This window comes from Oncorhynchus nerka, linkage group LG25, assembly GCF_034236695.1.
Source record: "Oncorhynchus nerka isolate Pitt River linkage group LG25, Oner_Uvic_2.0, whole genome shotgun sequence".
Classification (NCBI taxonomy): Eukaryota; Metazoa; Chordata; class Actinopteri; order Salmoniformes; family Salmonidae; genus Oncorhynchus; species Oncorhynchus nerka.
Genome location: NC_088420.1, coordinates 9,943,174 through 9,957,013, shown reverse-complemented (window position 1 = coordinate 9,957,013; position 13,840 = coordinate 9,943,174). Strand labels below are relative to the sequence as shown.

General features: G+C 42.3%; 1 protein-coding gene across 2 annotated transcripts; it reads left to right on the top strand.

Moving 5' to 3' along the window:
- Nucleotides 1-515: 515 nt before the first annotated feature.
- Nucleotides 516-12,386, top strand: LOC115109022 (dynein light chain Tctex-type protein 2B-like). 2 transcript variants are annotated; one of them, XM_029633564.2, is made up of 5 exons: nt 516-713; nt 3,304-3,437; nt 10,960-11,029; nt 11,561-11,624; nt 11,726-12,386. In XM_029633564.2, exons 1-5 carry the CDS (start codon nt 592-594, stop codon nt 11,798-11,800), a joined length of 465 nt encoding a protein of 154 aa, XP_029489424.1. In that variant the 5' UTR covers nt 516-591; the 3' UTR covers nt 11,801-12,386. The 2 variants fall into 2 exon arrangements, with proteins under 2 accessions (XP_029489424.1, XP_029489425.1); XM_029633565.2 differs by having other exon boundaries at nt 11,721-12,386.
- The last annotated feature ends 1,454 nt before the right edge of the window (nt 12,387-13,840 follow it).

Here is a 13,840-nt window from a genome sequence, read left to right as displayed (position 1 = left end):
CTTGGGTTGGGGGGAGGGGTAAATAACTGTATTACAAATAGAAAGAAGAGGATGGAAACTTGTTGTTTAGGATACTAAAGAACAAGTTATTTCAGTATCCTAATTACCTTTATTACCCATCCCCCCTAACCTCTCCTCCAAGTCAAGACTACCAATCCTACATTGAGAGAAAAGATGACTTGAAGGAAGGTGAAAAAAAGAACAAGAACCTTGAGTGAAAATATGTTGTTTGACCAAATAAAGATTGGATGCAAATATCAACTGAATTCTTTCTCAATGTTTCATACAATTGAAATCAAATCTCCCAATGTGCATTACTTCACTGTCGCTTACAATATAAATACTATTATTTACGTAATTATTTTCATTTTTGGCTAATTATTTTGAACTCAAATTGGCTCTTGGAAGATGTTGTCGTAACACCGTTCAACATTTGAAGTCTTGAACGAGACCTTGTGGGTCCAACAACTGTTGAGAAGTTTACGCTTGGTTCGTTACACTTCCGGAAGCGGAAATGTTGTTATGGTAACATAAGCAAACGTTTATTCAAGCCTCTTGAGGCTTTAGCTCAATCTCCATTGCCATGTTTTTATGTATTATTTCCTAAATAAGCTTTCTTACCATCCAACGCACCATAATACATACGCAGTTAAAATGGAGGGAACAGATACCGGAGGAAATACTTACCTCATTAGACCGAATTATCATCACAAGTAAGTTGCCATACTCAATGCTAACGGTAAAGTTAGCTACCTAACGTTAGCTATGGTAGAGAGGAAGAGGCGAAGTGAGAGGTTTTACTGCGCCAAAGAAAATCATTTGGGTGGTCGTTGGAGGTTCAAAGGAGTTAAGGTAGTAGTGGTTGGGGGGAAATGGCGACTGCTTGAATCTGAAAGTGTCCAAAAGTGAAGTGTGTGACAATGAATGTAAAATAGTGAAATCAAAGAATGGAACAAAACGAGCAAAAGTTGTGGTAGAAGACAAGGATCGGTCCAATAATGCACTGCGTTAAGAGATTCATTTGGGAACTCCCATTTGTAATATAACGTTATAGGACTGAAGAAATGTGGATTCAATCAAGGTGACTAGAAGCGGCCGAGTTTTGGTTAATTGTGTTGATGAAGAACAGAAGAAGCGTGCGCTGGATCTGGCTAAGTTGTTCACGTCAGAAACAACATGTATTGATCTTCGGAGTAGGGCGCCTGCCAAAGAGGAGTTATAGCTGGAGTCTCGTTGGATATAGATGACGAGTACATTAGTCAGAAAATCCCAGGAGTGGTCAGTGTACGTCACCTGACCCGTATGGTAAATGGAAGGAAGAAGAAAAGCCTATCGATGTTATTGTTGTTTGATGAGGGTGGATATAATTTGTGGAACGTTCCAAAAGGAACCTGTTCCAAAAACTTCGTAAATGACAAGGTTGTCAACAAACAACGCATACAAAGTTGTATAGCGGCAGAATAAGATACCAGGTAGGGAGTCGACTTTTTAATTACGGTTTTCACTCACCGCGTTTATTCTGGAAAATGTCTGCCCTCACCCTGGTAGCCTATGGACAAACATTAAGAATAAGCTACGTGGTTAAGTTGATGCCTATTCGTCAGCTACTTGAATTGATCATGCTACTTTGTATGCGTTGTTTGTTTGCATACTTGTACTCTACGAAGTTTTGGGAACAGATTCCTGTTGGAACGTTCCACAACGGATAATTGTGAAGGAAATTGTCACGTGTCAAATGTTTGCAGATGGGAGAAGTATCGTATTGAAGAATCTGTCAATGGGAAAACATTACAACTGTGGTGGGGATCATACTCTGGACTTCCTCTGAGTATCATGTTAGGGTGAAGGTGGTTGAGGTGTCAAAGATCAGTTCTATTACAGCAGATCTCTTATGTGGAGGCGGTGAAGAGACTCGAAAGGAGCAAGAGGCAATAGTGTTGAATATATGATGGTGGATGCATTGCAACCAGTTGTTTTAAGTCAATCGGGTGATCTGGATTCACTCATTGTGAAGAGTGTATCCACAGTGATTAATTGTACAGCACAATTGTCAAAGAAGTCCAAGAAGCTGGACATGATTATATCTGCAGCCGATAAGTTTTTGGGGCTCCAAGACTAAACGGCACAAGCACTGCAAGGATTATTGTTGCTAGGAAATGTCCTGCCCTCACAGGGACCCATTGAGCCTTTGTAGGGACCTGATTATATTTGTATCAAAACTTATTTTTTTAAATGTTTATTTATTTTTTGATAGTTTGTATGATATTAGATTTTTTTTTTTTTACATACATAAATTCATTTTTTGGGATCCTTATTATTCACCCGCACAGTAGGTGGCGGAATGCACATCAAATTGTTGAGAACACAATTATACCATAGAAGAAGTATTTGTCCTCATGGAAATGTGTACATTGTACAGCACCCCTGGAGCAATGTGGGTTAGCTAAGTGCACAGTGGCAGATTCTCCCCCACACTTTGTCAGCTCCAGTATTGGAAACAGCGACCGTTCGGCTCTAACCTAGGCTACCTGCTACTCTAAAATGATTTGATTAAGTTACACCTTTTTCTATGGAGGTCAATGAGAGTGTGTCAAAATAGGTCACCAAAAACACAATTGCTAATTCAGTACATGAGGCTTATTTTATCGAATAGAAGTTTGGTAATGGGTAGGTTGTTACTGATATAAGTGGATGCACGTGGCATTTCGGCAACTTACCCCAAAAACAACTTTGTATTGGAGTTGTGCCTGTTGTCATAGAGATCTGATAGATGACTCATCATGGATATAACCTGTTTTAGCGTCACCATTGAGGGCTTCCACCATTTTAAAGTAGTCAACTGTGTGGGGATTCATGAGTTGAGAGCAATCAGCCAATGAATAAGAATAAAATTGACTACTTTAAAATGGCGATAGCCTCAGCTACACAGATGATTCCTCTAGCTATGTCTATGGCCCGTAGTTTACATGCGTATCTGCCCTCTCATTGGCTAGAATTGTCCTATCTGATCTCGCCTCCCACCTGCCTTCCATACTTGAGGACATATTTCACATTGTTAGAGTGGTCACTCAAATATCTTTCCAATATAATATACAGTCTTTAGCTATGCTGCTGCAGCAGTCAATGTTCAAGAAATGTTGTTGCACAATTTACTGTTATGTAGACTAGATTAATAGCTAGCTATGAAACAAAATGAGTTGGCCATCTAGCTATCTAATATCTAGCTAGCTAACATTAGTTAGCAGGGCAGCCTGGTGTGTCTCTCTGTCTTTCCCTCTCTTTATCATTTTGTTTTTATTTCAGGTTCAAAGCAGCTGTTGTGAAGGAATGCATTCATGATATCCTGAGAGAACAACTGTCTGGGGTGCAGTATGATCCGGATGAGGTCGGCGTTCTGTCCCGTTCATTAGCAGATTGCATAAAGGACAAACTGAAGGGTGAGAAACTACTCAGCCGTTACAAAGCCTCTAACTGCGGGTGACGTTGTGAAACAACTCTTATCCTAATAAGATTAGTAAATGTATGGTACTGAGTGTCTTTGGCTCTCTTTTTTTTAACCTTTATTTAACTGGGCAAGTCAGTTAAAGAACACATTCTTATTTTCAATGACGGCCTAGGAACAGTGGGTTAACTGCCTTGTTCTTGATTTCCTGCGGTGGACAACTTGTTACAGCTGTTAAGTCATTGATAATAACCTGCCACGTTTTTTTTTATGGCATTACTTTAAGATATAAGGGGAAAACATGGCTACATTTTAATACAATTTACGAGTTGATTTAGAAACTATGTTTAACACTTTCTCATGGTTGGTGTCTTGACAGATTTGTCCAAAATCATTTGACATAAAACACAACTTTTCTTACCTTGCATTTATAGCAGTGTTGTTTGGCCTTACATCATATGGCTCTGCATCAGTTTAAAATAAGTCCTGAATACTTTGCTACCAGTAGACAACAAAAAAATCCATAGGGGCCGACCAATTGGATCCTGGTCTGCTTAAATGTGCAGAGCCCATTGTTAGCTCAATAATGCACATCTTAGTTTGACCATTGTTATCAGGAAATATGCCAAAAGTATGGAAATCAGCTCTTGTGTTGCCACTCCATAAAGACAGGGAATGTAGTGATCTCAATAAATACAGTGCCTTGCGAAAGTATTCGGCCCCCTTGAACTTTGCGACCTTTTGCCACATTTCAGGCTTCAAACATAAAGATATAAAACTGTATTTTTTTGTGAAGAATCAACAACAAGTGGGACACAATCATGAAGTGGAACGACATTTATTGGATATTTCAAACTTTTTTAACAAATCAAAAACTGAAAAATTGGGCGTGCAAAATTATTCAGCCCCTTTTACTTTCAGTGCAGAAAACTTTCTCCAGAAGTTCAGTGATCCAATGTTGACCTAAATGACTAATGATGATAAATACAATCCACCTGTGTGTAATCAAGTCTCCGTATAAATGCACCTGCACTGTGATAGTCTCAGAGGTCCGTTAAAAGCGCAGAGAGCATCATGAAGAACAAGGAACACACCAGGCAGGTCCGAGATACTGTTGTGAAGAAGTTTAAAGCCGGATTTGGATACAAAAAGATTTCCCAAGCTTTAAACATCCCAAGGAGCACTGTGCAAGCGATAATATTGAAATGGAAGGAGTATCAGACCACTGCAAATCTACCAAGACCTGGCCGTCCCTCTAAACTTTCAGCTCATACAAGGAGAAGACTGATCAGAGATGCAGCCAAGAGGCCCATGATCACTCTGGATGAACTGCAGAGATCTACAACTGAGTGTGGGAGACTCTGTCCATAGGACAACAATCAGTCGTATATTGCACAAATCTGGCCTTTATGGAAGAGTGGCAAGAAGAAAGCCATTTCTTAAAGATATCCATAAAAAGTGTTCTTTAAAGTTTGCCACAAGCCACCTGGGAGACACACCAAACATGTGGAAGAAGGTGCTCTGGTCAGATGAAACCAAAATGGAACTTTTTGGCAACAATGCAAAACGTTATGTTTGGCGTAAAAGCAACACAGCTCATCACCCTGAACACACCATCCCCACTGTCAAACATGGTGGTGGCAGCATCATGGTTTGGGCCTGCTTTTCTTCAGCAGGGACAGGGAAGATGGTTAAAATTGATGGGAAGATGGATGGAGCCAAATACAGGACCATTCTGGAAGAAAATCTGATGGAGTCTGCAAAAGACCTGAGACTGGGACGGAGATTTGTCTTCCAACAAGACAATGATCCAAAACATAAAGCAAAATCTACAATGGAATGGTTCAAAAATAAACATATCCAGGTGTTAGAATGGCCAAGTCAAAGTCCAGATCTGAATCCAATCGAGAATCTGTGGAAAGAACTGAAAACTGCTGTTCACAAATGCTCTCCATCCAACCTCACTGAGCTCGAGCTGTTTTGCAAGGAGGAATGGGAAAAATGTCAGTGTCTCGATGTGCAAAACTGATAGAGACATACCCCAAGCGACTTACAGCTGTAATCGCAACAAAAGGTGGCGCTACAAAGTATTAACTTAAGGGGGCTGAATAATTTTGCACGCCCAATTTTTCAGTTTTTGATTTGTTAAAAAAGTTTGAAGTATCCAATAAATGTCGTTCCACTTCATGATTGTGTCCCACTTGTTGTTGATTCCTCACAAAAAAAATACAGTTTTATATCTTTAAGTTTGACGCCTGAAATGTGGCAAAAGGTCACAAAGTTCAAGGGGGCCGAATACTTTCGCAAGGCACCGTATCACCTAATTCCAAGGCTTTCTTGTCTATGATTCTAGAATTCTTGGTAAATGTACAACTTTGCAAAAAAAAATTCATTCTGAGTAATGTATTTTGAATATAAATCAATCAGGGTTGAGTCCTGGACAACAACCACTACAGTCAGTGTTTAGTCCTGGACAACAACCACTACAGTCAGGATTTAGTCCTGGACAACAACCGCTACAGTCAGGGTTTAGTCCTGGACAACAACCGCTACAGTCAGGGTTTAGTCCTGGACAACAACCGCTACAGTCAGGGTTTAGTTCTGGACAACAACCGCTACAGTCAGGGTTTAGTCCTGGACAACAACCGCTACAGTCAGGGTTTAGTCCTGGACAACAACCGCTTTGTCAGGGTTTAGTCCTGGACAACAACCGCTACAGTCAGGGTTTAGTCCTGGACAACAACCGCTACAGTCAGGGTTTAGTCCTGGACATATTACTATTACAACAACCACTACAGCCAGGGTTTAGTCATGAACATAGTACTATTACAACAACCACTACAGCCAGGGTTTAGTCCTGGACAACAACCACTACAGCCAGGGTTTAGTTCTGGACAACAACTACTACAGTCAGGGTTTAGTCCTGGACAACAACCGCTACAGTCAGGGTTTAGTCCTGGACATATTACTATTACAACAACCACTACAGCCAGGGTTTAGTCATGAACATAGTACTATTACAACAACCACTACAGCCAGGGTTTAGTCCTGGACAACAACCACTACAGCCAGGGTTTAGTCCTGGACAACAACTACTACAGTCAGGGTTTAGTCCTGGACAACAACCGCTACAGTCAGGGTTTAGTCCTGGACAACAACCGCTACAGTCAGGGTTTAGTCCTGGACAACAACCGCTACAGTCAGGGTTTAGTCCTGGACAACAACCGCTACAGTCAGGGTTTAGTTCTGGACAACAACCGCTACAGTCAGGGTTTAGTTCTGGACAACAACCGCTACAGTCAGGGTTTAGTTCTGGACAACAACCGCTACAGTCAGGGTTTAGTCCTGGACAACAACCGCTACAGTCAGGGTTTAGTCCTGGACAACAACCGCTACAGTCAGGGTTTAGTCCTGGACAACAACCGCTACAGTCAGGGTTTAGTCCTGGACATATTACTATTACAACAACCACTACAGCCAGGGTTTAGTCATGAACATAGTACTATTACAACAACCACTACAGCCAGGGTTTAGTCCTGGACAACAACCACTACAGCCAGGGTTTAGTTCTGGACAACAACTACTACAGTCAGGGTTTAGTCCTGGACAACAACCGCTACAGTCAGGGTTTAGTCCTGGACATATTACTATTACAACAACCACTACAGCCAGGGTTTAGTCATGAACATAGTACTATTACAACAACCACTACAGCCAGGGTTTAGTCCTGGACAACAACCACTACAGCCAGGGTTTAGTCCTGGACAACAACTACTACAGTCAGGGTTTAGTCCTGGACAACAACCACTACAGTCAGGGTTTAGTCCTGGACAACAACTACTACAGTCAGGGTTTAGCCCTGGACAACAACCACTACAGTCAGGGTTTAGTCCTGGACAACAACCACTACAGTCAGGGTTTAGTCCTGGACAACAACCACTACAGTCAGGGTTTAGCCCTGGACAACAACCACTACAGTCAGGGTTTAGCACTGGACAACAACCACTACAGTCAGGGTTTAGCCCTGGACAACAACCACTACAGTCAGGGTTTAGTCCTGGACAACAACCACTACAGTCAGGGTTTAGCCCTGGACAACAACCACTACAGTCAGGGTTTAGTCCTGGACAACAACCACTACAGTCAGGGTTTAGCCCTGGACAACAACCACTACAGTCAGGGTTTAGCCCTGGACAACAACCACTACAGTCAGGGTTTAGCCCTGGACAACAACCACTACAGTCAGGGTTTAGCCCTGGACAACAACCACTACAGTCAGGGTTTAGCCCTGGACAACAACCACTACAGTCAGGGTTTAGCCCTGGACAAAAACCACTACAGTCAGGGTTTAGCCCTGGACAACAACCACTACAGTCAGGGTTTAGCCCTGGACAACAACCACTACAGTCAGGGTTTAGCCCTGGACAACAACCGCTACAGTCAGAGTTTAGCCCTGGACAACAACCGCTACAGTCAGGGTTTAGCCCTGGACAACAACCGCTACAGTCAGGGTTTAGCCCTGGACAACAACCGCTACAGTCAGGGTTTAGCCCTGGACAACAACCGCTACAGTCAGGGTTTAGCCCTGGACAACAACCGCTACAGTCAGGGTTTAGCCCTGGACAACAACCGCTACAGTCAGGGTTTAGCCCTGGACAACAACCGCTACAGTCAGGGTTTAGTCCTGGACAACAACCGCTACAGTCAGGGTTTAGTCCTGGACAACAACCGCTACAGTCAGGGTTTAGTCCTGGACAACAACCGCTACAGTTAGGGTTTAGTCCTGGATAACAACTACTACAGTCAGGGTTTAGTTCTGGACAACAACCACTACAGTCAGGGTTTAGTCCTGGACAACAACTACTACAGTCAGGGTTTAGTTCTGGACAACAACCACTACAGTCAGGGTTTAGTCCTGGACAACAACTACTACAGTCAGGGTTTAGTTCTGGACAACAACCACTACAGTCAGGGTTTAGTTCTGGACAACAACCACTACAGTCAGGGTTTAGTTCTGGACAACAACCACTACAGTCAGGGTTTAGTCCTGGACAACAACTACTACAGTCAGGGTTTAGTCCTGGATAACAACCACTACAGTCAGGGTTTAGTCCTGGACATAGTACTATTACAACAACCACTACAGTCAGGGTTTAGTCCTGGACAACAACCACTACAGTCAGGGTTTAGTCCTGGACATATTACTATTACAACAACCACTACAGCCAGGGTTTAGTCCTGGACACCAACCACTACAGTCAGGGTTTAGTTCTGGACAATAACTACTACAGTCAGGGTTTAGTCCTGGACAACAACCACTACAGTCAGGGTTTAGTCCTGGACAACAACCACTACAGTCAGGGTTTAGTCCTGGACAACAACCACTACAGTCAGGGTTTAGTCCTGGACAACAACTACTACAGTCAGGGTTTAGTCCTGGACAACAACCACTACAGTCAGGGTTTAGTCCTGGACATAGTACTATTACAACAACCACTACAGTCAGGGTTTAGTCCTGGGCAACAACCACTACAGTCAGGGTTTAGTCCTGGGCAACAACCACTACAGTCAGGGTTTAGTCCTGGACAACAACCACTACAGTCAGGGTTTAGTCCTGGACATAGTACTATTACAACAACCACTACAGTCAGGGTTTAGTCCTGGACAACAACCACTACAGTCAGGGTTTAGTCCTGGACAACAACCACTACAGTCAGGGTTTAGTCCTGGACAACAACCACTACAGTCAGGGTTTAGTCCTGGACAACAACCACTACAGTCAGGGTTTAGTCCTGGACAACAACCGCTACAGTCAGGGTTTAGTCCTGGACAACAACCGCTACAGTCAGGGTTTAGTCCTGGACAACAACCGCTACAGTCAGGGTTTAGTCCTGGACAACAACCGCTACAGTCAGGGTTTAGTCCTGGACAACAACCGCTACAGTCAGGGTTTAGTCCTGGACAACAACCGCTACAGTCAGGGTTTAGTCCTGGACAACAACCGCTACAGTCAGGGTTTAGTCCTGGACAACAACCGCTACAGTCAGGGTTTAGTTCTGGACAACAACCGCTACAGCCAGGGTTTAGTCCTGGACAACAACCGCTACAGCCAGGGTTTAGTCCTGGACAACAACCGCTACAGCCAGGGTTTAGTCCTGGACAACAACCGCTACAGCCAGGGTTTAGTCCTGGACAACAACTACTACAGTCAGGGTTTAGTCCTGGACAACAACTACTACAGTCAGGGTTTAGTTCTGGACAACAACTACTACAGTCAGGGTTTAGTTCTGGACAACAACTACTACAGTCAGGGTTTAGTTCTGGACAACAACCACTGCAGTCAGGGTTTAGTCCTGGACAACAACCACTACAGTCAGGGTTTAGTCCTGGACAACAACCACTACAGTCAGGGTTTAGTCCTGGACAACAACCACTACAGTCAGGGTTTAGTCCTGGACATAGTACTATTACAACAACCACTACAGTCAGGGTTTAGTCCTGAACATAGTACTATTACAGCAACCACCACAGTTGTTAATGAACTTGTCAATGTTTTAGACACTAAAATGAAATGTGCTGCTTTTGATACTGTTTATCAGGCTATGTTATTGAATAAGTTGTCCTCGACAGGCCTGAGCTCTGACGCCTGTTGATGGTTTCATGATTATCTTAGTGACAGAACTAAGACCATCGTGATTGATGGTGTTACGTCTAGAAGTACATAAAGGTGTACCGCAGGGGTCGATTTTGGAACCTATTCACTATTTATATAAACACATATAAAAAAAACTATCTCGATGAGCTGGTTGAGAAGCTAAGATTAAAAGTAGTCTTTTTCTACAGAAACAGGTGGTGTCTTTCTCTAAGCAGTAGGAAGCAGATTATTCAGTCAACCTTTTTATCTGTTCTTGATTATTGTGATATTATTTATCGAAGTGCAGCTGCTACTACTCTTAAACCTCTGTATGCCATCTATCATAGTGCCTGTCGTTTTGTTAGAGGCGACGGTTTTGATACTCATCACTGTATCCTCTATCGAAAGGTTGGCTGGACTTCACTAAAAACCCATAGATCTCTACATTAATCCCTTTTTTGTTTACGAGGCCCCTTTTCATAAACTTCCGTCTTATCTAACTTTGTTGTTGAAGTATAGACACCCGAGTTGCCTAACCTGTTCACAGGATTGGTTAACTATTGAGCTTCCTAGGGTCTCCACAGAGCTAGGTACATCTGCTTTTAGTTTTAATGCACAGTATTGCTGGAACAAATTTCAAAATACATTTAATAATGTTGATGTTCTGGTGCCTTTCCACATTTGGAGAAGAGATATTGAGACCTAGATGTCTTCCCTGTCAAAATAAAGGTGAATTAAAAACACAAAATATTGAGACATTGAACTTGGACCCGGTAAGAATCCCGGATCTTGCTGTCAGACAGTTATTTTGTTATTTTTCTTTCTCAATTTACCTTGTAACAAATACGGTTAATGATAATGGTCTTTCTCTCTCCAATAACAGATGTGGGCTTTGACCGATACAAGCTGGTGGTACAAGTGGTAATTGGAGAGCAGCGAGGAGAAGGTGTCAAGTGAGTGATGTGTCATTGGCTCCAATAACGTTTAGATAATATGTACGGAGGATGTGGCATTAGCTCCTATACCGTTTAGATAATATGCACGGAGGATGTGTCATTGGCTCCTATACCGTTTAGATAATATGCACGGAGGATGTTTGTTTTCCTTTCTCCCAAGCTACTATTCGTGTGCCCAATTTCAAGACCATCTCTGACCATCTTTTTAGTTCACAAGTCTTATGGACCCCACTTATCCTCATAGAAACATTGTTGAGCACTAGAGTGAACAAAGGTACCCTAAAGCTTTTAGTAGTAGTTGTATGTGGTGTACCCTTTAGGGCTAAAAACATAACTAGACTGTAAGGAACTATGAACTCTGTGTCCTGTACCTTTTTTATCAGGGAGCGTGCCTGACACCTAGTGGTGACTTTAATGTCAAAATGCATTCTGTTGGTCCCTGTGGTTGTTGTATTGTGATTTCCAAAGCTTCTTTCTTTGTATTAAAGTTAATTAAAAGGATCTGATGACTTCTTCCTGTCTCACCAGGATGGCTGCCAGGTGTTTCTGGGATGCTGACACAGACAGCTACGCTCAGGACATTTTCATGAATGTAAGTGTTTTATCTTCCAGTCTGGTATGAGGAATTGTCGTTTAAAAAAAAAACATTTTTTATCGTCTGTGATAATTACTATTTTCCCTCCTCTAGGACAGTTTGTTCTGTGTGGCGGCTGCTTTCGGCAGTTATTTCTACTGAGGACAAAAGAAGATGGGAAGATTTTGCAATAGCTTTGCTATTTTAAAAGCACTCATTACTTCAGTAATTGCATAATTACTTTGACACAAGAACTATTAAAAATGAGAGTGCTCCACATTAGACATCCACAAAAACAGAAAAAGATCCACAAAGCATCTCCGAGTAGAAGTGATGATCCAGGATCAGTTTAACCTTTTTTTAGATCATAGTGAATAGGATTACAGGGACAGATCCTAGATCAGAACTTCTACACTGAGATGCTTTGTGGATTCGAGCCTGAGAACTTGCCCTTTCCCCGGGGGAAGATGCACTGTGCAATCTCTGTTGTGTTTTTTGTTGTTGTAAGTAGCAGCAAATTACAGTTAAATACTCTGACAGAAAGAGGACTGTTGCCTTGCTTAATAACTGCAGAGGACAACAAGACAGGCATTGTTTTATTCATACTAATGTCAGGTCAACCTGAGAATAAAACATGCATAACCTACACGCAGATTGTAGCTGTAACATGGTGTTAAATGGTGTCTACCAATGTTTTCTTTCTAATGTATGTCACTTTACATCACCCTTATTGCTATTTATATACAATATTAGTTTATTAAATTTAATTAATTTCAAATATATTGGCTATTTGACTTGTCATTGGGTACTGCAATTGACTCTCCAATTTAATACAGACATCCTTGCTAATGAGGAAGGCACAAACAAATGAGCAATTGTTAACTTCCTATCTTGTAGCCATAGATGAATGCACTTTATGTAGCTAGGTTATCCAGCTAGTTCCCCAGTGACTATGTTCTGTGGTAATTACCTGGAAGCATTAGCGTACTTTGCAGCTGGGTCCTCAGTACACTTTCGACTTTGAATTATTGTGTATCTCACCACTCAAATGTGTCCCGTGTGGCTCAGTTGGTAGAGCGTAGTGCTTGCAAGGCCAGGATTCTGTGTTCAATTCCCACGGGGGACCAGTATAGGTGAAAAAAAAAACATTTATCCACTCACTACTGAAAGTCGCTCTAGAGAAGCGCGTCTGCTAAATGTCTCCGATGTAGTAACACAGGTGAGTTGCTCATATCTTTTGGTAAACCCTAGATACTGCATGAAAAGCCCATGAGGCCGGCTGCTTCTGAGATACTGAAACCGGCGCACCTGTGATCATACCCACACTCAAAGTTGCTTAGGTCAGTTGTTTTGTCCATTCTAACGTTCAATCGAACAGTAACTGAATGCCTCAATGCCTGTCTGCTTGCTTTATACAGCAAGTCACGGCCACGTGACTCACTGTCTGTAGGAGCGAACCATTTTCGTGGTGGTGTACCTAATAAACTTGAAACTATTAGGTTACGTGTTTGGGCTCTTTTTAACCCATCCTAAATATGGTTGTTTTTGCCCGTTCTTTACAAGACTAACTATTTGTGTTGGTCGTGAATGAGGTGGTGGAGTGATGCATTGGAACACCTGACATGCACCAATGGAAACGTATAAACACAAAGTGGCACATACGCGGACGGGTTGGTTGTTTAGCAACACAACCTATGCATGCGCAACTATGGGGCAAAACGGAAGGGGTTGGCTTAGATTGTTGACAACTATAGTTTGTCTCCAATTCTTATTGAAAACAAATACATTTGTACAATGAGCACTTGTCTCTCAAATACATGGAATTTTAGCCATATTAGCATAAACGTGACATCAGTCAAAACATGCTATCAAGAACAAGATGTAACTAGCTGAATCCCCATAGGGCAGTTTCTTGTCATTGTTGCTAGCTATCTGGCCATCCATAATCAGGGCAGTTTCTTGTCATTGTTGCTAGCTATCTGGCCATCCATAATCAGGGCAGTTTCTTGTCATTGTTGCTAGCTATCTGGCCATCCATAATCAGGGCAGTTTCTTGTCATTGTTGCTAGCTATCTGGCCATCCATAATCAGGGCAGTTTCTTGTCATTGTTCCAGAATCATGGCAGTTTCTTGTCATTGTTGCTAGCTATCTGGCCATCCATAATCAGGGCAGTTTCTTGTCATTGTTCCAGAATCATGGCAGTTTCTTGTCATTGTTGCTAGCTATCTGGCCA

Bases quoted from the DNA above. Each gene is read 5' to 3' on its own strand.
- LOC115109022 (XM_029633564.2), top strand. From the start codon at position 592: ATGTATTATTTCCTAAATAAGCTTTCTTACCATCCAACGCACCATAAT. The intron at 3,438-10,959 runs GTGAGAAACTAC...CTCCAATAACAG, and splicing joins CATAAAGGACAAACTGAAGG to ATGTGGGCTTTGACCGATAC. The intron at 11,030-11,560 runs GTGAGTGATGTG...CTGTCTCACCAG, and splicing joins CAGCGAGGAGAAGGTGTCAA to GATGGCTGCCAGGTGTTTCT.